General features: G+C 40.3%; 4 protein-coding genes across 4 annotated transcripts; 2 read left to right on the forward strand and 2 right to left on the reverse strand.

Annotated features, from left to right (window-relative positions):
• Positions 1 to 1,152: 1,152 nt before the first annotated feature.
• On the reverse strand, positions 1,153 to 2,799 carry LOC4328995 (uncharacterized). Its single transcript, XM_015768766.3, has 3 exons — positions 2,630 to 2,799; positions 2,412 to 2,530; positions 1,153 to 1,260 (listed from the first exon to the last, which is right to left on the reverse strand). Exons 1-3 carry the CDS (start codon positions 2,740 to 2,742, stop codon positions 1,241 to 1,243), a joined length of 252 nt encoding a protein of 83 aa, XP_015624252.1. The 5' UTR covers positions 2,743 to 2,799; the 3' UTR covers positions 1,153 to 1,240.
• Positions 2,800 to 6,098: 3,299 nt separating this feature from the next.
• LOC4328996 (RNA-binding protein Raly) lies at positions 6,099 to 10,352 on the forward strand. Its single transcript, NM_001416503.1, has 5 exons — positions 6,099 to 6,368; positions 7,261 to 7,348; positions 8,149 to 8,222; positions 9,701 to 9,782; positions 9,867 to 10,352. The coding sequence occupies exons 2-5, from the start codon at positions 7,279 to 7,281 to the stop codon at positions 10,097 to 10,099; spliced, it is 459 nt and encodes a 152-aa protein (NP_001403432.1). The 5' UTR covers positions 6,099 to 6,368; positions 7,261 to 7,278; the 3' UTR covers positions 10,100 to 10,352.
• A 3,247-nt stretch (positions 10,353 to 13,599) lies between these two features.
• On the forward strand, positions 13,600 to 22,364 carry LOC4328997 (peroxisomal fatty acid beta-oxidation multifunctional protein-like). Its single transcript, NM_001416504.1, has 18 exons — positions 13,600 to 13,878; positions 13,990 to 14,061; positions 14,824 to 14,886; positions 14,990 to 15,046; positions 15,197 to 15,264; positions 15,365 to 15,446; positions 15,555 to 15,610; positions 15,972 to 16,274; positions 16,676 to 16,762; positions 17,492 to 17,666; positions 17,851 to 17,972; positions 18,209 to 18,372; positions 19,239 to 19,493; positions 20,017 to 20,138; positions 20,258 to 20,379; positions 20,490 to 20,638; positions 21,219 to 21,357; positions 21,809 to 22,364. The coding sequence occupies exons 1-18, from the start codon at positions 13,782 to 13,784 to the stop codon at positions 21,854 to 21,856; spliced, it is 2,181 nt and encodes a 726-aa protein (NP_001403433.1). The 5' UTR covers positions 13,600 to 13,781; the 3' UTR covers positions 21,857 to 22,364.
• On the reverse strand, positions 22,345 to 25,803 carry LOC9268112 (receptor-like protein EIX2). The gene has a single exon (XM_015770137.3). It carries the CDS (start codon positions 25,604 to 25,606, stop codon positions 22,724 to 22,726), a length of 2,883 nt encoding a protein of 960 aa, XP_015625623.1. The 5' UTR covers positions 25,607 to 25,803; the 3' UTR covers positions 22,345 to 22,723.
• Between the last annotated feature and the right edge of the window lie 713 nt (positions 25,804 to 26,516).

Genomic DNA, 26,516 nt, shown 5'->3' on the forward strand with positions numbered 1-26,516 from the left:
ATACATGAAAAATATTCTATTAGGAAACTTTCTACAACAATTAAATATTTGTTAATATAGGACTTTAAAAATTATACACAAAATGCACCATTTTATTATATGATAAAATCACTCAATAAGTAGAAATTATAATTATGACTACATGCGCATGCAAAATTATTTTATATACTTAAACATGCATGTTTTTCCAGCTTGAAAGAAAGGAACATGTATACATCATACTTTTTCAGATCAGATAGACTTGCATGCACTCTTCTAGAATGAGCCCAGCCCACGTGTCCATTCGTGCAAACTCCTTCCCGCGAACGTTCGCGCAACAGCCATCTCATGTGATACAGGGCATGTTTGGGGAGCTCGATATTATAAGAAGCAGCTAATGATAATCTAAAAAAGCTAGATTTCCAGAGGAAAAGATTTTAGAAGAAGTTGCAGTCAATAGAAGCTCCCCAAAAAGGGCTACATTTTCTTGTTACTCAATTTGGTCATCTACTATATTGTTTTGAACAACCAAAATCTTCAAAATATAATTCACCACCAATGAACATACACTATATAGTTGAAAATTTGAAACCCACATATTATCGTTGTAAAAATCTCAACTCAAGTAGTTGTAAACTTGTCATATTGCTATTTTCTAGACATGTACACCATTCCCTCTAGGGAAATAGAACAACTGCTAGACAAGATTATACACTTAGCTCGCATGCAAATATAGAGCAGAACAAGCCAGAAGACTAAAGAAAATAAAATTGATAGTTTCAGGAAACTCAAGTTCACAGAACAAAACCATGAATCCATCAGTCTCATGATCAGAATCCATTACCAACCCAAACAGTAAGATGACAGATCACAAGAATCGGATGCCCCATTAATCGCCTCAATAATTGTTGCCGCTGAAAAAGAAATAATGATACTGAACTGCCGCCATATGATCGATTGAGAACATTGCACCAGAAACTGCACCTCAGGAAGTAGAGCCAATAGATGGAGAAATATGTTCACTTGGTAACAAATGTATCCAAAATTCCAAATCAGCCAAGTCAAATAAGCATTCTTATCACAGAAAAATAGCTAGTATAGCAGAAAACAACCAAACTTTTACCCACCAAACCATTCTTACCACAGAAAAATAAGTTCTCGTAAGCTCATTCATAGTTCTGATAGCGAAATGAACATTATGAAAATTCAAAGCATTCACAATTTGTTTAGGCAGTTACAACGGAAAAGGTAAGCTTTGCTCTCATAAAGGCATGGAGTTCCCTGCAAAAGAAGAGGAGGGAGTGTCACACATTATTGTTTGTGCAAACCTGCAAGGGAAAGCAAATGCTGTCCAAAAGCAAACAGACCGATTTTGTTGACCTGACCTGGGATAACATAACAACCAGTATACACTCATAACTATCAATAAACATAGGACATCCAAATATGTGAGCAATGAAACTAGTTTTTACATCTATGTCTTGTGATTTATCAGAAGTGCTTTATCTTCTTATGAATGGTTAGGAAAGCACCCTGCTTGCAGCATTAACACCAGTGTTGCAACAAAGTGACTTCCTCTAAAAAATCAGTTGGATGCATGAGCCACATACTGGACGGCATCAACTTCCATGATGTGTAAAGCCCCACGTGCACCAAATCACCAATCAGTAAAGCTATTATACTGTGCTTATATACTCGGCAATCAATGGATCTATAACTTGCAACTTAATATCCATCTACGATACTATGAATCCTTTGGGGTTAAGCAAAACCCTCAAGTCATTGCCATTTAGGAATTTGGACTAGTCAACCCAAGCTTAGTGTATAAAACATACTACCTACATCCCAAAAATATCAAAAATACTTTATTTCTGGCTATGCAGCTGGACAAGTTAGGATGGAGGTAGTACATATAAGTTGGGATGGAGGTAGTACATATGAAAAGCATAAAAAGTCAATATGCCCATAAAGCTCCCTATTGTGTATGGATGCAAAACAATATCGAGTACAAATAACCTTGGTCACAAACAGATGAGCAACCATAGAAGTTCCCCTAGCAGCAACCTGATAACACCACAATGTGCTTCGGGTCTAGTGACCAATCTCAATAGACTTTCTTTCAAACCACAAGCTCATATCATTTCCGAGTACTAAAAACACAATGCAATTATAAGATGTACAAGCTGCCTCCCATGAGAATAAAGAGACCGAGATTTCCAACAAATCGCAACAAAACTGATGCCTATTTTGGTCAATTTTTTATAACAAAAAAAATCGTCATTTACGTTCATCTAACATCATCAATTACAATAAACTAAACTGGAAAGTTACAAACCATAACCGATTCCGTTCCTGGATGAAGTAAACATGGTGAAATCAGGGGCCCAAAGTACACTAATGCACTTAGAACGTGCAGTGACCAAGAACCTCACCTTGGGGGACTAAACCCCAGCTCTGTGACTCGGGCGCGATCGCGGACCGTAACCGCGCCGACGCGACGGCGCTGTGGAGCGGCAGCGTGGAGAGGAGGCCCCCGGACACCAAAGGCAACCTGCGAAACCCACCCGAGGCGCAGCAGGTAACACTAACAGCGTGAGGAAAAAAGGGGGATTGGTTCAGAGCGCGGCGAGGGTTGGCGCGCGTGCGGTACCTGTTGATGCAGGTGGCGCGGCGGGAGGTGGGGAGGAGGCCGCGGGCGAGGAGGGAGGAGGAGGCGGCGCGGGCTATGGCCCTAGATCGGGCGGCGACGGCTGAGACCGCCATTTTTTTTCTCACCAAGGTTGGACGAGGGTTACAAGGTGGGGAAGGGTTTGGCTGTTCGGGGGTTTGGGGGTTTAGCCGTCCACCCTTTGCCTCCGTTTCCAAATTATACTTACAAATTATTTTTCCAAATTATACTACCATTTCCCTTAAATTAATTGATCGTTTAAAATTTTAAATTTTCTGCTATCACTTCATCCTAAAATATAAGATTTTTTTTTATTTTAGCAGGATCTTTGAGATGTTATTTTAACGAATAATATTTATAAAAATAAATTGCTATAAATACAAAGAGCTATTATGAATTTATGATACTATCTCCGTACTAAAATATAATAATTTAGAATTGGATAATATATGCTAGTGTTACGAATCTTGACATTCCTGTCTAGATTTTAAATATTATATTTTGGGACAGGTAGAGTAGTTTGTTAAATAATAAATCTAATGAAATTGTGATATTATTCTTATTGTTATTGATATATTTTATTTTTTTTCATTTTTAGCAATTAAAGTTAAAAATGTTTAGCTTTAAATATTTTGGATGGATGGAACAGTAGCTTTTAAAAGATTTGTGCAAAGTTTTTAAGACAGAAATATTTTGTAGCATCGGGATTTTTTTTTCATAAAGTAAATATGACATCAAAATTTATAATTATATTAAAATTACATATACAGTTTGGTCCCAGTGTAAATAGCACTGCTTGTCGAAGATAGGTAAGTGGTGGCCGCCGAGGACAACTGCATTGTGGGCTCAAGCCGTCCCACGGTGAGAACGGCCAGGATGATTTAAGGTTAGAAAATTAGTGCGTTATGGACACACTAGAAAATTATTGGTGAGAGTTTCCCGTACATAACATGTTAGTATTATGATTTTTTTAGTACCACAATACAAACGTAGACGCTCATAACACGTGCACGCTTATCGCTATGAATACACATACTAGAAGAATAATTAAGGGGTATTTAGATCTAAGGGTGTAAAGTTTTAGTGTGTCACATTAGATTATATAGGGTGTCGCATGGGGGTATTCAGGTATTAATAAAAAACTAATTACAAAATCCGTCAGTAAATAGTGAGATGAATTTATTAAGCATAGTTAATCCGTCATTAGCAAATGTTTATTGTAGCACCACATTGTTAAATCATGGAGCAATTAGGCTTAAAAAATTCGCCTCGCAAATTAGTCGCCATCTGTGCAATTAGTTATTTTTTAGCCTATATTTAATACTTTCATACAGGTGTTCTAACGTTTGATGTGACAGGGTGAAAAATATTGGGTAGCCATGAGTTTAATTTAGGATATTAATTTAGGTTGGTTGGTTCCATCCTAAAAAACCTAATACTACCTCCGTCCCAAAATAAGCGCAGCCATGAGTTCCGTGTCGAACTTTGACCGTTCGTCTTATTTGAATTATTTTTGAAAAATCTAAAAAACATAAGTCACACATCAAGTACTATTCATGTTTTATAATATAATAACAATAAAAATACTACTCCCTCGGTACTCTATTTGTTGATGTTTTGGACATGATTTCAGATACAAATAAGTGATTAATTAAGGTATTTATTTTTTGTTTTACCCATATTAATTACAATGCATCAACATCTATTAATGCGGTTTGTAAGCATGCGTAGGGGTATACTAGTCTAAAGTGAGCGTGGGGAGGCCAAAACGTCAAGCTTTTGAAGCGAAACAACCCAGCTCCAAAACATAACAAATTCAAGACCGGAGGGAGTAATCATAAAAAAAAATTCAAATAAGACGGACGGTCAAATTTATACACGGAAACTCAAGGCTGCACTTATTTTGGAGAGGGAGTATTTGGCTAGTTTTGATGCGTGCTCATTCTCGAACCAACGCAGCCGGTCGTCAACATCCTTCCGCATGCTCCGGCGGGCGGGCGAGTAGGCTGTGCTTGTGCGGCAGTAGCTTCCGGGAGATGAGTGCCGTTCTCGCCCCCGAAGACCTATATAGCTGGAGCCTGGAGATGAGTCCCAGAGCTTCGTCGCCTTATTAGATCCACTCGCCCCCAACCTCCAAACAGGCCGCCCGGATCTAGCCGTTTCTATTCTTCTTCATTTTCTTCTTTCGATCTACTTATACTATTTTTCTCATTGTGATTCATTAAGGTGGTGTTTGGATCCATCGAATATTTGGACGCTAATTTAGAGTATTATAAATTAATTATAAAACTAACTGTATAAACTAATTCGCAAGACAAATTTTTTAAACCTAATTAATTCATAATTAGCACATGTTTATTGTAGCATTACAGTGGCTAATTATGGATTAATTAGGCACATTAGATTCTCGTGAATTAGTCCAGAGTTATGGAATGGGTTTTTATCATTAGTCTATATTTAATACTTCTAATTAGTATCCAAACATCCGATGTGACATGGACTTAAAATTTTAGTCTCCGATCCAAACAGCCCCTAAGGAGTTCGGAACTCTCTGCATTTCCCTTTTTTTTCCTGGCGTGACTTTTTACCCTCACGTTTACATGTTGGGAGTAGGGATGCAAGCGGGCCGACCAGCAAGTTCACTCATAGGTCAAATAAATGATAATTCATGGGTTTTCGCGTCGTGGTCTGGTTTGCTGTATCTAGATATGTAAGTGGGTCGATCCATAAATCTATTTATAGATCAAATTAATAGGTAACCCGCTGGTCAAACCTATGGGTTATGTACTAATTTTGCCTATAAGCGGGTTCGCGGACAAACCCACCTGCACCCCTAGTTGGGAGGACTTATCTATGTAGTACTACCTCCGTCTCAAAATACTTGTCTCTTTGAGTTTTTGTCTATAACTTTTGATCATTCGTCTTATTAAAAAAAATATGGAATTATTATTTATTTTGTTTGTGATTTACTTTATTATCAAAAGTAAGTATGACTTATCCTTTTATATTTGCAAAAATTTTTAAAATAAAACGAATGGTCAAATGTTTAAAAAAAGGTCAAAGCGACTACTAATTTGGAACGGACGTAGTAGTATTAAGGGTATATATGAGAAGGAGAAAAAAAATATTGAGGTTGTCAGTTGGAAAACAGATTAGTATAATTTTTTAATCAATTTTTTTATAGACTTTTTTTAATAAAAACACACCGTTTAACCGTTTCGTGTATATGAAAAACGAGGAATATTTTCTAGAACGCAGCCAATCGTTTATGGAACAATATGGATTTTTATGTTATTTATTATATAATTGTTTTTTTCTCGTTCCCAGTATATCTGAAAAACCTCATCCCGTTTCACCATTTTGTTTCACCATTACAGTAGGATTGAATATTGAATTCTCTCTAGTTCCGCCACGTGTCCGCCAGAGGAGAGGGGTCCCACAGATCGGTGAAGGACTGCATAATTTTTCCCCTTCTTCTTCTTCCCCGCGAGACGCACGGCACGCCTCCTCCTTCGCCGCCGCCTACGACGAGGCTTTCCTCCTCTCTCCCATCGCCTTCCTCCTCTCCTCCCTTTCCTCCCAGGCGGCGGCGGCGCCCTCAGCAGCAGGATCCACCCTCGCGCCACCCCAGGCCGGCCGATCCGATCCCCAACGCGATCTTGTGGGGGGCGAGGCGCGGAAAGGTGGCCGCCGAATCGTCGCGTGGTTGGTTGGTTCCTAGGTGAGTGAGGGGGTCAAGGGTTATTAGAGATTTCATGATTTCATCCCGTGGGCATGTCATCCTGCCTGTTGGAGAGTTTGATAAAGACGTGGTTTCGATACTTAGTTGGGGGGGGGGGGAATAATTTGTGATTTTAGTTTGGAGAATAGGGTTTAATCTGCCGCAGCGGTTCTTTGTTTTTGGGAGGTAACCTGTACAAAGATCATGCTAATCCCCTTCATGATCATTTTTTTTTGGTTATTGGGAAATTTTCCTGAACCGTGCTCCCTGTAGAACCCTGCAAAAACAGGATCGTGTTGACGGCAGTGGTTAGCATTGTTAAAAATTGGGGATCATGGTTACTGTTATAGATTTTTTTTTGTTTTTTACTTATGGGGGTAACACTATCTGTTGGATAAAATCCATCATCTTGATGATTGTTAGCTGCCCAATTGTTTAAAACTAATGGGTGTCGGGACGATTGAGGTGTTGAGCATATGGGGTGGGATCTCGACTACACTTTTAAAAGCACTATGGTGATATCGGAGTTGTATGACAAGTATCATACTTTTCAAACCTGTGTTGTGACTTAATCCCTCCGTTCCATATTATAAGACTTTCCAGCATTACCCACGTTCATATAGATGTTAATGATGTGTCTAGATTCATTAACATCTATATGAATGTGGGTAATGCTAGAAAGTCTTATAATATGAAACGGAGGAAGTATTATTTTTATATGCATGATAACATTATCCCTGAGCATACTGTGTTGTTTCTCAAGCAGTCAAATCAGGTTTGAGATGCCATGTATTTATGCACTCTGTAGTAAATAGTTATTTCATTTTGCAATCATTTGGCATGGCATTTCATTTCTTTTCATATGTGACAATGTTATGTTGCTTGATTGTAGATCTTAAAAGTGTCCTCCATGTCAACACTTGTCACGTGCTCACTGCCAGGGGCTGTAACCACTCATGCATCAACCAGGAGATTTGGAGGTAAATAATTGGCTTTAACATTTATATTTGTTTGCTTTATAGAGTAATTCATGAATTGCTGTCCTCAACATTGTTTCATGATTTCACAATGTTTGTCTCTCCCTTACTCGTTGTTAAGTGTCTTTGGCCCTCTTCTCTTTGCATCGTGACAGTTAAAAAAATTCCACGGATTGAGAATATGTAATACCTCATTACTTCTTAAATTCATCTGTGTTTGTTGACTTGCTCTCAATTTTGATGTCCTAATAGTGCACTAAGAAAATGTAGGTATGTAAGCATCCATTTGGACTATGCAATATAGTATACAAATATGACAAGTAGCCCGAAACCTGTCTGCCTGATCCTTTTGCTCCTTTTTTTTAGAGCACCCTTGAGTTTATGTTAAGAGGGTTCTTTAGGGAAATTGGTAAACTGTTTCATTTTCCAAATCATAAGTTCACATAACACGTGGTTTGGGAATTATGGGTCGAAATCACATCATTAGGGCCTGTTTGGCACAGCTCTAGCTCCAGCTCCACCCCTCCTGGAGCTGGAGCTCAGCCAAACAGTTTCAGCTCCACTAATACTGGGAGTGGAGTTGGGTGGAGCTCTCTCACAAAATGTACTAGAGTTGTGGAGCTGGGTTTAGGCAGCTCCACAACTCCACTCTAGACTCAACTCCTGGAGTAATATTTAGGAGTTGGAGCTGTACCAAACAGGCCCTTAGTCTCCTGATCAGGCACCTTGTGATCTTGTTGATCCTCTTTTGCCAAACAATGTTTCATTATGTACTAATTTTTCATTATACCTTCTCTGGGCAGGTTCACAATTTCAGACATCTCAAGCTAGCTGCATCTCATTTAAAAGGGAAGTGTCTGCTAAAGCAGTATTAAGAGTAAGTTGGAATATATCATAGATTCATATCTACCTCAATCTTCCTATAAACAAAATTAAGTGTTCAATTCCTGCAAACAAATTTACTATTTTCTGTTTGGTTAGCTTATTGTGAGTTCATGACAATAAGGCATTTGATCAATAACCAAATTGGCATGTATCACCCTCTTTTTATTATATATGATTATATATAGATTCTATAGAAAAATTGAATTAGGAGTTACTGTTACTCCCTCCGACCCAAAATATGACAACTTAGGACCAGATTGGACACCCCTGTCCAAATTCGTAGTACTAGGATATGTCCAATTCTGTCCTAGTTGCTATATTTTGGGACTGAGGAGTATGAACTATGAAATATTCATGTTAAAATGGTTTAGTTCAAAATACAGTAGATAAGGATTTTACCATACTTGATTGGTTTATTGGTTATACCCTTCCTAGCTAGTACTAATCGTAGTGCTCAATAGGTGCATATCTCATGGGCCATGGCATGTGCATGCTGCATACATTTAAAGATAAGGTGCTTTGAATTGTTAATTAGTAGATAAAACTGCATCAGTACCACTACAATTTTGATGGTATCAACAAAACATTTCAGTATTTCACCTCTAATATATACCAGCAAGTTGGTCTAAAAATTCGAAATACCTCTTCTGTTACATTTGAAGGCAACGGTGTTAGATAAGGGTGATTTATTGATTTTGTCCTTACGTGAATATTAAATTGTTGCACTACCAAATCTCACATCTCTCCAGCAGCCAGTAGTAGTGGCCGGCGGCATCATTAGTGTCGCTGGAGGTGGGCAACAAGTTAATGGAGCAAAGAGACGTGGGCGGTCAAGGCATCAGAGCGTCTGCAGCCTGGCCGAGACCCCCACCTCTGAGCGGCCTCACCATGAGGGTCAGTGTGAGCAGTGTGGCTGGGCTGAGAGCATTGGCTGTGGATGCATACAACCAGGCTGAGGACTGCACTGCCAGGTGGCCTCAGATGTTGACACAGGTCCTAGGTGGAGCCTAATGAGATCAAGATCATAAGAACATGCTTTTCCTGGTTTCTTGCTTCCCTCTTAGCACGGTAGATTGAGCAGCCAAGCCAAGTAGTGTCACCTCCATGATGAAGACAGCAAGCAGTGGGTATTGCAGTCATTCTGCGTGGTAAAAAAAAGGGGTCAAAACCGAAATAGGAACAAAGCATGACAGGGGATGTAATGTTCTGATGTTATTTATTGGGATCACTGAAACTCTGGTGGTATAGATGCAGTTTTTTCTTAATAGTAGTACTAAAAGAAGCAATATTATCCCTGGTACATGGTCAATCTCAATGATTAATATATGTTCTGAATTATTCATGATGCTTTACCTCCAGTTACTGAACTTCAAAACTGATGAAAGGGAAAATGCTAGCTTGCTTATCTGCATACTTCACTGTCAGATCTTCTCATTGACTGCTTTTTTGTGCGAACGCTATTGACAACAGAGCGTAAGATGCAATGCCACTCAGACCCAAAGTGCTCAGCGGAAATCTTCAACTGCAACCGTCAAACGATCTGACCCCAAAGGTAGATCTGCCTCTAATTGAATTTTATTCTATAGGTGGCAGGAACGCAATCGCTTAATTTCACTTTCTGTCCTGTGACTTTCAGGAAAAACTCAGGGGCCAAAATTGGATGATGGGAGCGGTGGTTTTCCTCCATTCCGTTTCGGCAAAGGTGGTGGTGGCGGCGGAGGTGGTGGAGGTGGCAGCAACTACTTCGGTGGATTCCTTCTCTTCACTTGTGTGTTGCTCCTAGATTACCTGAAGGAGTTTGAGAAAAACCTGATTGCTCGAAGGCAACGCGCTGGATATGATGCAAACAATGATATGTTCCAACAATAATTGTTTAACTTGTTAGCACTACCCTATCTGTTGATCTGTAAAACTCTACAAGAATTCCTGCCGTGCATGTTTATTTCGTTCACATTACCCGTAGTAAATCATGGCTTGACCTCACCGAGAGGAAGCTCAGATGCACTGGACACAGCTACTGGAAATGTGAGTTCAGTGCTGTGGTACATCCAAATGGACCGTATTATTGCAGGTGTTGAAATTGGAATGCTTTTTGGAATGTTGAATCGCAAATTGACCCTTTTGGACGGCTGTTTTCCCTTGGTAAAGTTAAAATAACTCAAATGTTGGAAATATGCTAGTCAGTGGACGGATTTCACACTGAATTTCTCAGATGGAGTCTGAAAACTTTTGGAATCTGAAAGCCCTCAACATGACTGCCTGGACCATGGCGTGCGCCATGTGATGATCTGAAAGCACACATGTGGGCGGAGTGCGTGGTTTCGCCGGGGTTTCATGACAACTTCTCTGGGGTTTTATGACAACTTCCCATATGAATTCCTCAGACTTGACGAAGACTCGACTTGCTTGTTGGTCTCGTCTCGTCCTTTTTTGAAGGAAGTTGCTATGATGTTCTTTTCTAATCTTCTTTTTTTTTTTTGGACCCAGCATGTTTGTCACAAAAACGTGCAGTCTTTAGATTAGAAAAAAAACAGTCTTTATTGTAGATTTGTAGTCAAGCACACAAATTAGGGTGTGACGAGAAATTAACATCTTGTCAGAAGTTCCTGTTGTGTTCAACATCTGTGAGTCTGTCACTCAGGCAGTTCATGGACAGGTCTGAACCCCGAAGTCGAACCATTTTCCGCCCTATTTAGATTCCACCTTAAAATTTTTTATCCTGTCACATCGAACGTTTAATATTTGCATAAAGTATTAAATATAGACAAAAAAAAACTAATTATACATATTGCGACTAATTTGCTAGACGAATCTTTTAAGCCTAATTGCTCAATGATTTGACAATATGTTGCTACAGTAAATATTTGCTAATGACGAATTAATTAAGCTTAATAAATTCGTCTCGCGGATTACCGACAGATTATGTAATTAGTTTTTTTATTAGTGCCCAAATACATCCTTTTTTGGGTGTAGAGGCCGGTTTAATCCATTATAAAAAATACCTCATACGATACCCTATATAATATTCGATGTGACACACTAAAACTTTACGCCTCTCATCTAAACACCCCCCTTATGTAGGGTACGGTAGGAGTTGGATCGCTTAATTGGCTTGTCGGGTTGAGCATATTGTATTCCTGACTGATTATATGACTGGAAAGCGATTTGTTTGTGTATCTTATAGGACTAGCCTGGCTGTTTTTAATTCGGTAATTGTAGACATGATTAACATACAATTTTGCTATATATATAGCGATAAATTTTCTCTTAAAAATTTGACATATATAATTACAATACAATCGTGATATAATTACACTATAACTTATATGTAACTTGTACGTAACTTTCACATAATTTTGAAATATTATATTTGTTTCAAAATTTTTTGCAAGTGAAGAAAGAAAAAAGTCACAACGCGCACACATGTGAGAGGATTCGTTTTCACGGAAATAGCGTTTTACGGAGAGATTTTTAAAAGTTACGTACAATATAATTATATCATGATTATACTATAATTATAATTTTTTGGAAGAAAATTTGTACAAGTGATCCCCTCAAGGTTGCTGTCAGAAAGACACGAAAAATGTCATCTTCGTGGATTGAGACTTCCGACGGTTCAGCAACACAACCAGTCCACGTCACACTCCTAATCAAATATACTCATCCGACAACCAAGATATTTCATGTTCATTTATGTACCTATGTCGATAAAATCGCGGCCGTCCGGGGGCTCCGATCCGACGGCCAGGGCTGCACCGCTACCGCCACGACGTATACGAGGAGACATATATAGCGGTGCCCCGTACGCAACACCACCGCGTGGTACGTATTTGGCTCGGCCTGCGTCGAACATGGGCCGTCCGATCCACTTTGGACGGCGGGGGATAGGTCGTAGTAGTAGAAGAGATCGCATTGGAGGAAGCGTGCCTGTGACGGCTCGTTCGAGTTTCCGGACGAAACAAAACACGGGAGCTCTCGCTTCTCATCTCATCTTATCGTTTTTGTTACTTGCTTTTGCTTGCGTGGTAGTCTGACTGTCTGACCGCACATAGTGTCTCTGTCCCACGAAAAACGAATATAGAATAAATGTTATATATTCTAGTACAATAAATCTGAACAGAGATAGATCCAAATTAATAGTATTATGATGTGTCGCATCCAATACTTACTTTGTTTTTTTATAGAACGGAGGAAGTACCTGCTAGTATTTTTTTTTCTTTTTTTAAAAAAGAAATTCTCTGTATTTTTTCCACAATTCCGTTGAATTATTGCCGTATGGAGCAAAAGTCGTCTTTTCCGGAACAGTACTATGCATATATTGTGTTAAATCGAGGAGAAAAAAAATGGGTACTGTGATGCTGGAGTTAAAAAGTTTTTTCTTTGCTGTACCTGGTTAAATAGTGAGAATTGAAGGGTGGTGTCTAATTACGCGCGTCTTGCGTCATTGCATACGCTAAGCATATGAGGAGAGTTGGCAATAGGGTCATTTTTTTAATCTTCCTAAATGTTTCTCCGATGGTTAAAGGCCATTTTGGTTGGATAGGGAGAGTCACATGCATTATTCGGGTGATTAGCTAGGTCGGATTGGCTTGATTAAATACCGTTTTTAGCTAACAGTCTTCACGATCAACTAAATAAACAAAATACGCCTTCATTTCCTTATATATTGCTCGTTTGAGCTAACCAACGTCATAGAAAAGATTGAAGGGATCAAGGGAGTACAACAAAACACTTCATCACCCCAGTTGATATCCCGTGCTTTTACTATGGGATATGTAGATGAACGAACGTTATAAATTATAGAAATGATAGATACATATATTTAAACAATGTGGAGATAATGATTTACATTGTTTGTATATTGAGTTCTAAAAATAAAAAAAAGTTATATTGGCATGATATTAACATATTGATATTTACATAATTTGTAGTGAGTGATGATATGACACATTTACATGGTGAGATTTAGTTAACATCAATTTTATAGTAATATAGGATAACAATATGTTAAAATGATCTACATTATTTTCTATGTTTTTTTACATTAGGGACTTGTTTCATCATGACACTTCAACAAAAACATTCGAATAAAAAAGATGACAAAATATTATAAGATATAAGTACATATTATACCTGCATAATAAATGATAAGGCTCGGTTTTATTGGTACGATAGTTGGTCACTACCCCTAATTATTATGAGTACAATATTAGTAGTGAAAATCGTGATAAACATCATTGATGACGTGAATAATAATAAAAGATTAGGGCTTAAAATACATAACACGTGGTCCTAGTAGTTGCTACTGGGTATTTGGACTCTTCCTCTCAGAGACATCAACTTCTTCCCAATCAGCCGCTTCTACTACTACTAACTAGCCTATTTCGTCTTCCTCTTTCAGAGCCTCCCGGATAAATACCCCAACTCCTGCCTCCCCACGCTCCCCCTCCCGACTCCGAGAGATTACTTCCTCCACCTTCCATCCATCTCCTCTTCTCCCCCTCTCCCTCTCTCTCTCGAGATCGAACGAACGAAGAACCCTAGGTCATCCATGGCGGGGGCGATCCGCGTCACCATGGAGGTGGGCGCCGACGGCGTCGCGGTCGTCACCATCTGCAACCCGCCCGTCAATGCGCTGCATCCCATCAGTAGGCCTCCTCGTTTCTTAATTTCGATTTCTTCTTCTTTTTTTTTTTGGTTTACTCGTTTTGTTTCTGATTCCGTGTGCTCCGATTGGGGGTTTTTGCTGCTCCCTGCAGTCATCCAGGGATTGAAGGAGAAGTACGCGGAGGCGATGGATCGCGACGACGTCAAGGCCATCGTGCTCACCGGTGAGGCCTCCTGCTAATCGTTTCACCCCCACCCACCTTCCTGCGAAAAATTTATCAGAGAATTAACCACCTGTATACAACAACTGAAATATCTGATTTTTCTGGTGTGGCGGTCGTCGAATCTCTGCTGATTTTTTTACTTTACTGATCGATTGCTGTGTGTACGGGTTGACGTAATACGAGCGGCGATTTGTTTTGTTGTCTTGCTCGTGATTTTGTTAGATGTGTATGGTTTAACTGGATCAAGCTATCTTTGGTCTGTTGTTCTGAGTGGTTGTGGAGTAGTCCCTATCCTATCATTTGAGCTGATCTTGGTCAACTGGGTTAATGAGTGTGCTGCTCCAGCTGTACAAGATTTGCTTTCCTGGTGGTCTGGAACTCTAGTGGAGCTGCTGAACTGTAAATGATGAATGTTGGATGCTAATCCGGTAACCTCACCAAAGTAGAAACTGCAGCAATGGCAAGTTATATATAACCCTTGGCAAGTTATAGATCAGAAGGAACCCACTTAGTTCTGTACAGGTCCCCTAGGAGATATTTTTTTCTTCAAACGGTCTTTGCTATTAAAGGGTAGGGAATGGCTTGTCCTGAATTCAAGTTGTACATGCCCACCAAACTTTTGGTTGAAATGTGCCGTTGTGCATTTTAGGAACGCAAGAGTAAGAAAGGGGATTGTAATAAATTTTAGTTTGTGAAAGTTGCTACTTTATTTGTTTGTCATACCTGTTGCTTTCCTCCTAAATTATGTTCAATCCTTACTAGGTGCTGGAGGCAAATTTTGTGGAGGCTTTGATATCAATGTGTTCACAGAAGTTCACAAGACTGGTAAATGGTCCTGTCATATGTACATGTGATTAATGTTTTGCTCCGAGCTTGCTTCTTATAGCATATTGCTCACTTTCATTACAAACATGACATTGGCTTGCAGGAAATGTATCTCTTATGCCTGATGTATCTGTTGAGCTTGTGTCGAATTTGATGGAAGGTTGGCCATCTCTACTTCCTATTTTTGTCATAGTTTCTCACTCCCTCTTATATCACCAACATGAGCGCTGGCATCCTTTGTGTATATGTGTTTAGTTCTTACCAAGATTATTATGCCTGGATCTGACTATAGAGCTATTTATATGTGCAGCGGGCAAAAAGCCTTCAGTTGCTGCCATTCAAGGCCTTGCTCTTGGTGGCGGTTTGGAGTTGACCATGGTATGTGAATTGTTATGCAGAATATTTATCAGTTGATCCCTAACCTTGCTCAAGGGTTTAATCTAAATTATGTTTATTACATAAATGACAAATTCTTCAGGGTTGCCATGCTCGGATATCTACCCCTGAAGCTCAACTTGGACTACCAGAGTTGACTCTGGGCATAATTCCTGGATTTGGAGGTATTAGTGTTTCTTTCTATGTCAGATTGAACTAGTGCTCCACTATTCTACATCCCTTGCTTTGTATTAGTTCATATCATGATCTGATTAAGTTTGCTTATTATGAAGGAACCCAGCGTCTGCCAAGGCTTGTAGGTCTGCCCAAAGCAATAGAAATGATGCTGGTGAGTCTAATATATCATCTGCCTAAGTTAATTAATTGGTCACACTCTCCTAGTAGCATTCTTTCTATCTAATACAGTTTTTGGTCAAAAGCTAAAAAATGTTCCAACTAGACAATTGGCCATGTTTTTGCAAATATTTTTTCTTTGGCAAAATGAGTTATATTCAGCTGATACAGTTTTAACATTTCCGAGGAACAAAATCAAAAACTGAAAAAGCATTCTCCATTTTAAATGGTTGATGCCTTGTACTCTCTACCTTCTATCTGATTTACTATCATACTTTTGGGTTATGGTTGTAATAATTCATGTCGAACACAATTTCATATTTTTCAACATGGGATTCATGATGTTTTGTTCACAGCAATCAAAGTTCATCACAGCAAAGGAAGGGAAAGAAGGTGGTCTTGTTGATGCCCTGTGCTCCCCTGATGAGTTGATAAAGATGTCACGCCTTTGGGCTCTGGAGATAGCTAATTACCGTAAACCTTGGATAAGATCTCTTGCCAGAACAGATAGGCTTGGTTCACTGTCTGAAGCTCGTTCTGTATTAAATAGTGCAAGACAGCAAGCGAAGAAGGTTGCAGCAAACTTGCCACAGCACCAGGCCTGCCTAGATGTTATGGAAGAAGGTGTACTATGTGGAGGCCATGCTGGTGTTCTGAAGGTTTGTACCTTCCAGCGTTCTCCATTTATCTTCCTTAAATATGAGACCGATGCAGCAAGTATGCCCATTTTGCACTACATTTAGCTACAAAGCTACCTGGGCACCTTTTTGACCTCATCAGATCGTGTGTACTGCGAATGTACTGGATGTTAGATGCGTTATTCTTGATAAGTTTAAAATCTTTATGAAAAATCAGGTCCATTGGGTGAAATTTTTAGAAGAATGTAGGTTTTCATCTGATCTTTCTAGATTGACAAATTAGAATGGCATTTATGTTTAAATTGCTCTTAGGACATTGAAAACTGTACAGTAAAATGTACCAAGTTATATGCTTCTTTGTTTCTTCCACCATTAACTACAGCTGATGTGTTTATTTACTGAACATACCTTAATAAATGCAGGAGGCCAAGGTTTTCAAGGAGTTGGTGCTATCACCAACATCAAAGGCACTTGTACATGCTTTCTTTGCCCAGCGTTTAACCACAAAGGTTACCTTCTAGAGCATACAATATCATTTCTTTTTATGATGCACTTCATCATTTGTCACTGATGTCTTTGATTTTGCATCAAATCATTAACTTTCTTACAAATACTTCTAATTCTTTTGATCTTCTAGATATGTTGCCAATGTCTAGTTACAGACTGTAGCACCTGTTCTTTTGAATGACATTACCTGGTCTTGTATTGGAATAAATCCATTTTGCAATCCTAAACTTTTCAAAAGTTTACTTGATCCTCTGAACTAGGAAATTGACTATGTATAAACCCTATACCTATAAAACTGTGCGGACTTGGTTGCTTCCAGAAGTTGTTGCAGTCGGGTTTTTTTAGTAGATCTATATGATCTTAGAGTGGATTTTGCCATGTTGGTACTCATGTCAGCATAAACATTTAAAGGAATAGGTGAAGAAAAAAGAGCTCCAATGACTAAATGTGGATGTCGAAATTCTTGAGCTGTATCACTATCACAAAAATCTAATGCATAGCTCGATCCTGTTTTTTCAACTATTTGTTTGTGGAGATGAGATTTTAAACCACATTACCTTGATATTTATATGGATGCTATGCAAGTAGGTTCGTAGATGGAATAATCTATATACAACGCATGGAACCCAAGTTTCTGCAGTCACAACACTTAATACGCCAAAATTTGTTTTACCTTTCTCTGTTATGGATTTCTTGGTGCCATTTTATGACTTATAGTTTATTGTGTGTAGGTGCCAGGTGTTACTGATGTTCAATTGAAACCTAGGAAAATAAGAAAAGTTGCTGTTATTGGTGGTGGTTTGATGGGCTCTGGAATTGCAACAGCTCTTCTTGTTAGCAATACATCCGTTGTGCTTAAGGAAGTAAATCCTCAATTCCTGCAAAGGGGACAGAAGATGATAGCAGGTCATTTTTGTTAAATTACTGCTGTGTTTCTTGGGATATTATTTGCCCTCAGTATTTATTTGAGATTTCCTTAGAGTTATACTGAATGCTGACCTTTTTTTTTTGTTATGCTTGTGCTTTAGGATTATCTTTATCTGTTTTTTCAGTGTTATATTACTGATAAGTAGCAGCAATTATTTGACAGCTAATCTTGAGGGTCTAGTCAAGAGGGGCTCATTGACAAAGGACAAGATGAACAAGGCCATGTCACTTCTCAAGGGTGCATTGGATTATTCTGATTTCAAGGATGTTGATATGGTCATCGAGGTAATCCCTCATATGTTTTATGGTTCAAGTTTGGCATAGTACTTCGTCTGTAGTTATTGGAAGTCCCTCTGTTGGTTGATGAAGCATATGACCATGACAATGTATTGTGTTTATGATAATTAACATTGTTATTAGATAACTCATTTTATAGTTCTGTAATTCATGTACACTGTATTTTTCATGGCACACAATTGTTTGTTTAGTCTCTTATGACACCGTTTTTTTTCTTCTTGTAGGCTGTCATAGAGAAGATTCCTTTGAAACAATCAATATTTTCTGACCTTGAGAAAGTATGCCCACCCCACTGCATACTTGCAACAAACACATCTACCATCGATTTGAATGTTGTGGGCGAGAAGACAAATTCTCAAGATAGAATTATAGGGGCACATTTCTTTAGGTTTGTTATTTCTTTTCTTATTGATTTTGATTGCAGCAGATCCTATCAATTAGCAATACGAAGTTGCCAATTTGAGTACACTTATGACCTATGCATGTAGATTACTGAAACCCATCTAACTGTGAAGTTCTCGAACATTCTCTCCAATCAAACTCATAATTTACGATGGAGTAGGAACTTATTTTCTTAGAAGAAATGAGAATGTGATGAATATGTTAATGGAGGAAATATCCAGTGGGAACTCCTCAGTGTTGACATACAAAGTTACAAACCCTGCGTGAAAGTTCTCTATCGTACTCTTGTTTTTGGAGCGGGGTGGGGGGTGGGGGGGGGGTGCAGGATATAGGGAGATGAATGTTCACTTTTAATTTTCCCCACGATAGTTTATCTAAGGTCACTGAAAATTCAGTGTTGAGTTGTTGATTGTTGTTTATGGCACTTTTATCTGCAAAAGCATGGCTAATCATGATATCATGCGAAACCCAGTAGATATAACAGAATATAGGTAAGTCAATCCTTGAAATGCATGAATAATTGGTTCATTTTAACCATGTCAAACTGATCATTGTATCCCCGAAAGGCAAGCGGCAGATCAGTATGGCTTAAGTTAATTCTAAGTCAGATGCCTATGACTTCATAAGCTAGTAGCTTTTGCAAACTTGCAATAACTTTTTATTTGGGATATGTACAGTAGTAACTTATGTATGAGCATCACATAGAATGTACGGAGAAGCAGGATATAGGCATTTATAAATAACAATAAGTTCTCTTTAGCCTTTCTGGTTTGGACATTATATCAAACAATCACACTGTACTTGTTTACTGTGAGACACCATGTTCAATTGCTCATGTTATGTTATTTCCAGCCCTGCCCATATTATGCCTTTGCTTGAAATTGTCCGGACGGAGAAGACATCACCGCAAGCTATTCTTGATCTCATCACAGTTGGGAAAATGATAAAGAAAGTCCCTGTTGTGGTTGGGAACTGCACAGGCTTCGCAGTCAATCGTACATTTTTCCCTTACACACAGGGTTCTCATCTTCTAGTTAGTATTGGGATCGACGTTTTCAGAATTGATCGAGTAATAAGCAGCTTTGGCATGCCAATGGGACCTTTTCAGTAAGTGTTCAACTCTATTTTTATACATCTTTATGTCGCACTAGATTATCATCACAAATATTAGTATTTGTATTGAAATTTGTTTAAATAGACAAAATAAGATAGGAAATATGTAGTTTGAATAAATTCATGGTTTGCGTTTTATGCCTTATTTATTTGTATATAGCTTATAGTGAACATTTTTTTAGTCCAATTCAATTTATTTTTGTGGGCTTTAGTAAGCTACATCTTTTGAAATGTGATTGGATGCCTCCTCAATAACTCAATGGAGGTCACATTTCCTTTAATTGTTGTAATGCAACATGTCACTTATACCTTTGTGCATAAATATCTAATCACCTCAAATTGCATACCTTCTGTGCATGAACAATTAACAGTGAGATATTGTTGTGTGCCTTACCTAGATTATTTAAATGAACAGTGCAGTGCTGGTCCGTTGTTGATTGACCTGTTTTTCTGTAATCATCATTCCCAAGGGTTTTTATATCTAATAAATCCCCCTCTTCCCTCTGCACTCCTGCAGACTGCAAGATCTGGCTGGATATGGAGTGGCATTGGCAGTAAAGGATATCTATGCGGCTGCCTTTGGAACAAGGAATCTGGACTCTAATCTGGTGGATTTGATGGTACAGAATGGACGGCAGGGTATGCTTCCTAGCCTGCTTTTGCTCCTGCGATGCTGTTGGTTGTAGCAGATAGGATGGATTGGACAAGAAACAGTAGTCAAACAAAAAATTGATGTGAAATTTCCCTGTATTTTATAGGAAAGAGCAATGGTAAAGGTTATTACCTTTATGAGAAGGGTGGGAAGCCGAAGCCTGACCCAAGTGTTCAGGTTGTGATTGACGAGTACAGAAGATGTGCAAAGACAATGCCTGGTGGAAAGGTTTCCCTCCTTCCCTGCCTGAGTCATGGATTTTTCATTTAAAAATTCCCATGCTATCCCAGCTGGTGATGGAAAAAATTTCTGACATGGAGACATTATCTTGCTTGCAGCCTGTTACTTTATCTGATCAAGATATATTGGAGATGATTTTCTTCCCAGTTGTTAATGAGGCATGCAGGGTCATGGATGAAAATGTTGTGATCCGAGCTTCTGATCTTGATATTGCTTCTATCCTTGGGATGGGTTTTCCCAAGTTCAGGTAAACAACTGTTGCTTAAGCTTAAGTTGTGTGGTATGTTATTAGCAGGTGACAATTTACGTTCACTTGCATAATCGTCTTATGTAACTAAATGCTAATAATTAGCATGCACTTGAAGTATGCCTTAGTTGTATCAATATTTAGATACTTGGATTGAGATGCATGTTTGGTTTGTGCACAAATATAACATATGGACTTAAAATTTTATCAGAACACTTCTGATATCTAAACATGAACCTTATTTAATCCTTATGTAGGGTAGGGCTGCATGGCGTATATATCAAAATAAATTTATGTTGCTTTATAACGTGGTGTTTAACTTTAGCACTTGGAATTCCACCATAAGGTATTCCAAATGAGTGTTTATTGCTAAGTTCTGTTACATCATTGTCTAATACCAAACAACTCTCAAGTTTTATATTATTATGCATTCGTGTGAAGCTGTATAATTTTGTCAATCCATGATACTGTTAGCCGTCAGTCCTCACATGTATATTTTGCTTTCCTTTTTCTTTTTGTCGCGCATAAAGTGTTGTGGTTATTCTGAGTGTTAGTTTAACCTTTGATGTTTTTTATGAAGGGGTGGTCTTGTCTTTTGGGCTGACACTATTGGAGCACCTTATATACATTCAAAGCTTAGCAAGTGGACTGAAATTTATGGCGATTTCTTCAAACCATCATCCTATTTGGAAGATAGAGCTAAAAGAAGCCTACCATTGGTACTCTCTCTCTTCCTCTCTCACTCACACACAAAGACACAACGCAGTCTGTTTCTGATGGATAGTACCCGATCCTTGCCTTCCTAATTTTAGTATATGTTGAGTATAGCGGTTGCAATTATGAATTAGTATGCTATAGGCAAATATTATAGATCTGCATGTGTATCGAGTGCATATGATTATTACAAACATTTGAGTAGTTTGATGTTCTCACTAGAAAGTATAAATAATCCTATTAGTACATGCAACGAACGAAGCCTCTGTGTCAGCACTGACCGCCTTGGTTCAAAATTGGTTACATGGTGGGACGACCATGGGCCCTGATCATACAGTTCGATTTTGATATTATTACTGCACCTGCTCATACGCTCATTCATTGTGCTTCTCGCTTTAGTGTTCTGTGATGCTCTATCAGCTTGTTCGATAATTAATCATGTTACAATCTCTGCAGAGCGCACCAAACGCAACCCAGCAGGCTTCGTCGAGGTCACGCATGTGAGATGCTATTTCAGCTGATGGCAGAATAATTGCTTGATGTGCATCGGCACCCTAGTTGACCCTCATATCTGGGACCTGAAAAAGGAGGTCAGAGCAGTGTTCACCATGTAATCTCTTTTGGATATTTTGGCCTTTCCGGTTTTCCGAACTGGGTTGCTATGGCAATCGGAGTAATAAATGTTGGCTTCGGATGCCACAAAACTGTAACTTTATGGCCGATAGCCTTTTACTCCAGTGTTACATTAAAATGTATATGGTACAGTGTTTTTTTAACTTGTAGTAAAATAATATGCATGCTCTCCGAATAGTCATCTCAGCTTCCCAGTTTATTTCACTTAAAACGTAAGGGGGAAGGCAGTAATCTGACTCACCCAAGTTCGAACGTCTTGCTTTGATTATCAATGTAAGGTGTAAAGTCTATCATGTAATGTGTTCGTTGTGGTGATGTGTGTGCCCATCTACTACTATGAACAAATGGAATTTTGGAACCAAGTCAGAGCATTTTACTCACTCACTCACTCACTCTGATAAGTTTGATGTATTCAAATGTTAGAAAGCAATGAATAATACACAAACAGACCATGAGAGATAACACAGTTAAACTTTCATTTGTGGCCTATATTATTGTCTCTTGACTGATCTACCTAGCTTGTACTCCCTCCGTCTTAAAGTGTAGTTTTGCACTATTCACGTTCAACGTTTAACCGTTCGTCTTATTTGAAATTTTTTTATGATTAGTATTTTTATTGCTATTAGATGATAAAATATGAATAGTACTTTATGTGTGATTAAATATTTTTAATTTTTTCACAAATTTTTCAAATAAGACGGACGGTCAAACGTTGGGCACGGATATCCACGGCTGCACTTATTTTGGGACGGATGTAGTAGTTGTTTTGTCTACCCTGAATTTTGCCCATCTGACACCGATAAACACATACAGAGTGTCATATGCCTTGTTGATAGCTTGAAAGTAAACAATCCTCCATGTCTTCACAAACAGCAAGCTGCAGAACACCATCCAAAGCCCAACAACAAATCCCAAAGCAAGACCAAGGTAAAACGACATTGTGTCAGATAAACCTTTGCCTTCGTGAAGATCAGGCTGGCTAGTTCTGTTCTTTTCGGATGAACAATTTTTTTGCAGAGGAGGGCCACAAAGTCCAGCATTGCCAATGTAGATGTACGCTGGATTAGCAAGAGCCTGAAGCTGGTTCCCTGAAGGTATTCTTCCTGATAGATTATTGTAGGACAAGTTCAGTTGACTCAATGAAGTTAAATCTGACAAACTTGAAGGGATTTCACCAGAAAGCACGTTAATCGACAAGTCGAGAGATTCCAGCTTTTGTAAAGCTCCAATTTTCCGAGGAATTGTCCCGGTAAGACGGTTCATGGACAGGTTCAGGTTGACTAGCCCAGTTAGAGATGACAGCTCATCAGGGATACTTCCATCAAGAACATTGTCAGACAAATCAAGGCTCACCATGTAGATGACTCCACTGGTGTAGCTACGATCTTGCCCCTTTGTCACCATTGGCAGACTATCCACGATCCGATCGTTGCCTGATGCGCCGTAGCCTGTAAGAGGATTCAGAGCAAGAGGAAGGTGATTCTGTGTCATTCCTGTCATATTTGCTAGAGAAGGGGGTATGGAGCCTGATAGCCTGTTGTCAGCAAGGTCCAAGAACTGCAGATCAGGAAGCTCTGTTAGCTGAGTTGGGATGCTACCACTGAACCTGTTTGATTTCATTCTCAGATGTGTCAAAGATGGCAACTTCCTCCCAATCCACTCAGGAACGATCCCCGAAAACATGTTTTGAGCCAGATCAAGAAATGTCATGGATTTGCAGTGCTTCAAGAACACCGGAAATTCTCCGGTAAAATTGTTTCTGTACAAGATGAGAGTGATGAGCCCAAGGCCATCTGATGATATGTTCCTGCACCTTGGGAGGTGTCCTGTAAGATTGTTATTTGAAAGATCCAGATGCAACAAATTTGGAAACCGGCAAAGAGTCTCTGGCACTATTCCACTTATCATATTGGAGGAGACATCTAGCTCAACTAGCTCTGGGGCACCAAATTCCTGTGGAAATGGCCCTGACAAGGAGTTCCTGGAGAGATCCAGGACAAGCAATTTCTCTGGCAACAATGGCACACTGCCAGTGAGGTTGTTCGATCCGAGATATATCGCGAGCGCAGACCTCATGAACTTCAGAGAAGGTGGCAGCACTCCACTGATCTGATTTACAGATATGTTCAGGTAGACTGCATCTGAATAGGATTTCCAGAACCATGGTGGCAATTCATCCACTATTCCTGCATTTGAGATATCAAGGTACTTGATGCTTGGCTGGTGCTTGATCCATGCAGGGAAATGGGGACCCATCTGAACATCTGGAAAATAAGCATAGACCAATTTGCAAGGAGGCTTCCAGCTTGGCTTGATCTCCATTGACAGATTGTTCAGAGACAAATCTATCCACTCCAGACTCACCAAATCAGCAAAATGCTCTTCAGACAAGCTTCCATTCAGGAGATTGTTATGCAGAAACAACCTTGTCAGGTTTGATAGACTACCAATCCCCAACGGTATCTCCCCTGAAAGCTTATTGAAAGACAGATCAAGAATTGTGAGTTCAGACATCTCCCCAATCCATTTGGGTAGATGGCCAGACATGTTCACCGCCGACAGCTGCAGCACCTGCAGCTTCCCGAACACGCAGCGCGGCAGCCGCCGCATGAACTCCGCCATGTCGCCATTGACGCTGTTCACCGTCAAGTCGACGACCTGCAGGCCGCACAGCCGCTGCAAGGTTGCAGGGATCATGCCTACCATGTCATTTCCCTGAAGGTTAAGCACACGGAGATTTGTCATATTCCCGAGCGCGTCAGGAAATACACCGGACAGCGCGTTTCCCGACAGGTCAAGGTACGTCAGCGTCGGCACGTCCCAGAACCACGAGTTCGCCGACGACGTGTTGATGACGTTGGTGGACAGGTCGAGCTTCTGCAGCCGTGTCAGGTTCGCGCGTGCTGGCGGCGACGGCGCCGCCGTCAGGCCGCAGTCCGACAAGGCGAGGACTCGCAGGGAAGGGAGGTTGCTGACGACGCCGGCCCAGCCGACGGAGGCGTTGAGGTTGACGACGCTCATGTCGAGGTACTCCAGCGACGACATGCCGGACAGCCACGAGATGTCACCGGAGTAGAGCCCGCCGACGTTGGAGCTCAGGTCGAGCTGCCGCAGCCTCGTGAGGTTGCCGAGCTGCGGCGGTATCTCGCCGGCGAGCCCCGTGAAGGAGAGGTTGAGGTACCGGAGGTCGCAGAGCGAGCCCAAGAACCGCGGGAGAGGAGACGGCGACACGCCGTCGCCGCCGATGAGGTTGTTCTGGCTGAGGTCGAGGTAGGCGAGCCGCGGGAGGCCGAGCAGCGAACGGCTGATCTCCCCGCCGAGGCCGGCGCCGCCGTCGATGTCGGCGCGCGCGTTGTGGAGCCTCAGCTCCGTGACGTGGCCGGTGGCGTTGTCGCAGACGACGCCGTCCCACCGGCAGCAGTCGGCGGCGGCGCCCCACGACGCGAGGCGGCCGTCGGGGTCGCTGGTGAAGCCAGCTTTGATGGCGAGAAGCGCCGCCCGCTCGCTCGGGACGCAGGCGGCGGCGGCGGCGGCGGCGGCGACACCGAGCGCGGACGCCGCCGACGACAGCGCCGTCAGAAAGATGATCGCCGCCGCACCACCTGCGCACATCATCATCATGGCGCCAATGCACCGGAGCTTCTAGGAATTAATTAAGATCTCGGGCTCTCAGCTTAATTAGCTCGGTGATTAATCGAGCAATGTTACTACAACATATATAGATGATGATTCTGAAATAATCTGGATTATTGTTGAAGTCTACGTGAAGTCGTCGGCGTCTATTCGCGTCGAATCATGCAGTAAAAATCGGCGTTGGTAGAGCAAGTGATAGATGGTGACCCAATTCGATCGAACAGATCGAGTATTGATCCGGTCGATCTCGGCCATATAGTTAGCCTCCGTTGGATGTTGCGATGGATGATGGTGCAACCATTTTCTTGGATAGATATTTCGGTGTTTGACAAATTAAACCCGGAAATGCCTCAAATCGGGCGCCCGCCCCTTCGCGCGGGGCGACGCGCATCCGCGCCGTCCCCACCACACGCACCACCACACGCGCCGTTGCAACAAATCACCCACATATTACGAAAACGTCCTATTAAGAGAATCCATTTCTTTTTTTATTCCACTAACAATGTTTCAGCAAGTATACTCGTAATGTTTCACTATGCATTGATGAAATGTTGCAGTGGATTTTTATACTGTTTAATATTTTCTATCTTGATGGACACATGGTTTGTTGATGTATATGGAATTTAAGTGCTACAATGGCTTCAAATCGTTTGTTGTATACGTTGAACTAAATTATTTCATCTAGCGATCTGACCGTGTTTCAATTTTTTTAAGAATTGAAACATTATTTTGCTATTTGCTGAAATATTATTTTTATATAAGGTGAAACAACGTCTGATTTTTTGAAAACCGTTGTTTCATACGTTGTAACAAAATGTTTTATGAGATGATTTGATTGTGTTTCAGCTTTTTGAAAGACTAAAATATTTTCGATCTATTTAGTAAAACATATCCGATC

The sequence above is a fragment of the Oryza sativa genome, chromosome 2 (genome assembly GCF_034140825.1).
Source record: "Oryza sativa Japonica Group chromosome 2, ASM3414082v1".
NCBI classification, from domain to species: domain Eukaryota; kingdom Viridiplantae; phylum Streptophyta; class Magnoliopsida; order Poales; family Poaceae; genus Oryza; species Oryza sativa.

Bases quoted from the DNA above. Each gene is read 5' to 3' on its own strand.
- LOC4328997 (NM_001416504.1), top strand. From the start codon at position 13,782: ATGGCGGGGGCGATCCGCGTCACCATGGAGGTGGGCGCCGACGGCGTC. The intron at 14,062-14,823 runs GTGAGGCCTCCT...AATCCTTACTAG, and splicing joins CAAGGCCATCGTGCTCACCG to GTGCTGGAGGCAAATTTTGT. The intron at 21,358-21,808 runs GTACTCTCTCTC...CAATCTCTGCAG, and splicing joins CTAAAAGAAGCCTACCATTG to AGCGCACCAAACGCAACCCA.
- LOC9268112 (XM_015770137.3), bottom strand. From the start codon at position 25,606: ATGATGATGATGTGCGCAGGTGGTGCGGCGGCGATCATCTTTCTGACG.
- LOC4328996 (NM_001416503.1), top strand. From the start codon at position 7,279: ATGTCAACACTTGTCACGTGCTCACTGCCAGGGGCTGTAACCACTCAT. The intron at 7,349-8,148 runs GTAAATAATTGG...TTCTCTGGGCAG, and splicing joins ATCAACCAGGAGATTTGGAG to GTTCACAATTTCAGACATCT. The intron at 8,223-9,700 runs GTAAGTTGGAAT...TATTGACAACAG, and splicing joins CTGCTAAAGCAGTATTAAGA to AGCGTAAGATGCAATGCCAC.
- LOC4328995 (XM_015768766.3), bottom strand. From the start codon at position 2,742: ATGGCGGTCTCAGCCGTCGCCGCCCGATCTAGGGCCATAGCCCGCGCC. The intron at 2,531-2,629 runs GTACCGCACGCG...TGGGTTTCGCAG, and splicing joins CGCGCCACCTGCATCAACAG to GTTGCCTTTGGTGTCCGGGG. The intron at 1,261-2,411 runs GTGAGGTTCTTG...CTTCTTTTGCAG, and splicing joins CTGGGGTTTAGTCCCCCAAG to GGAACTCCATGCCTTTATGA.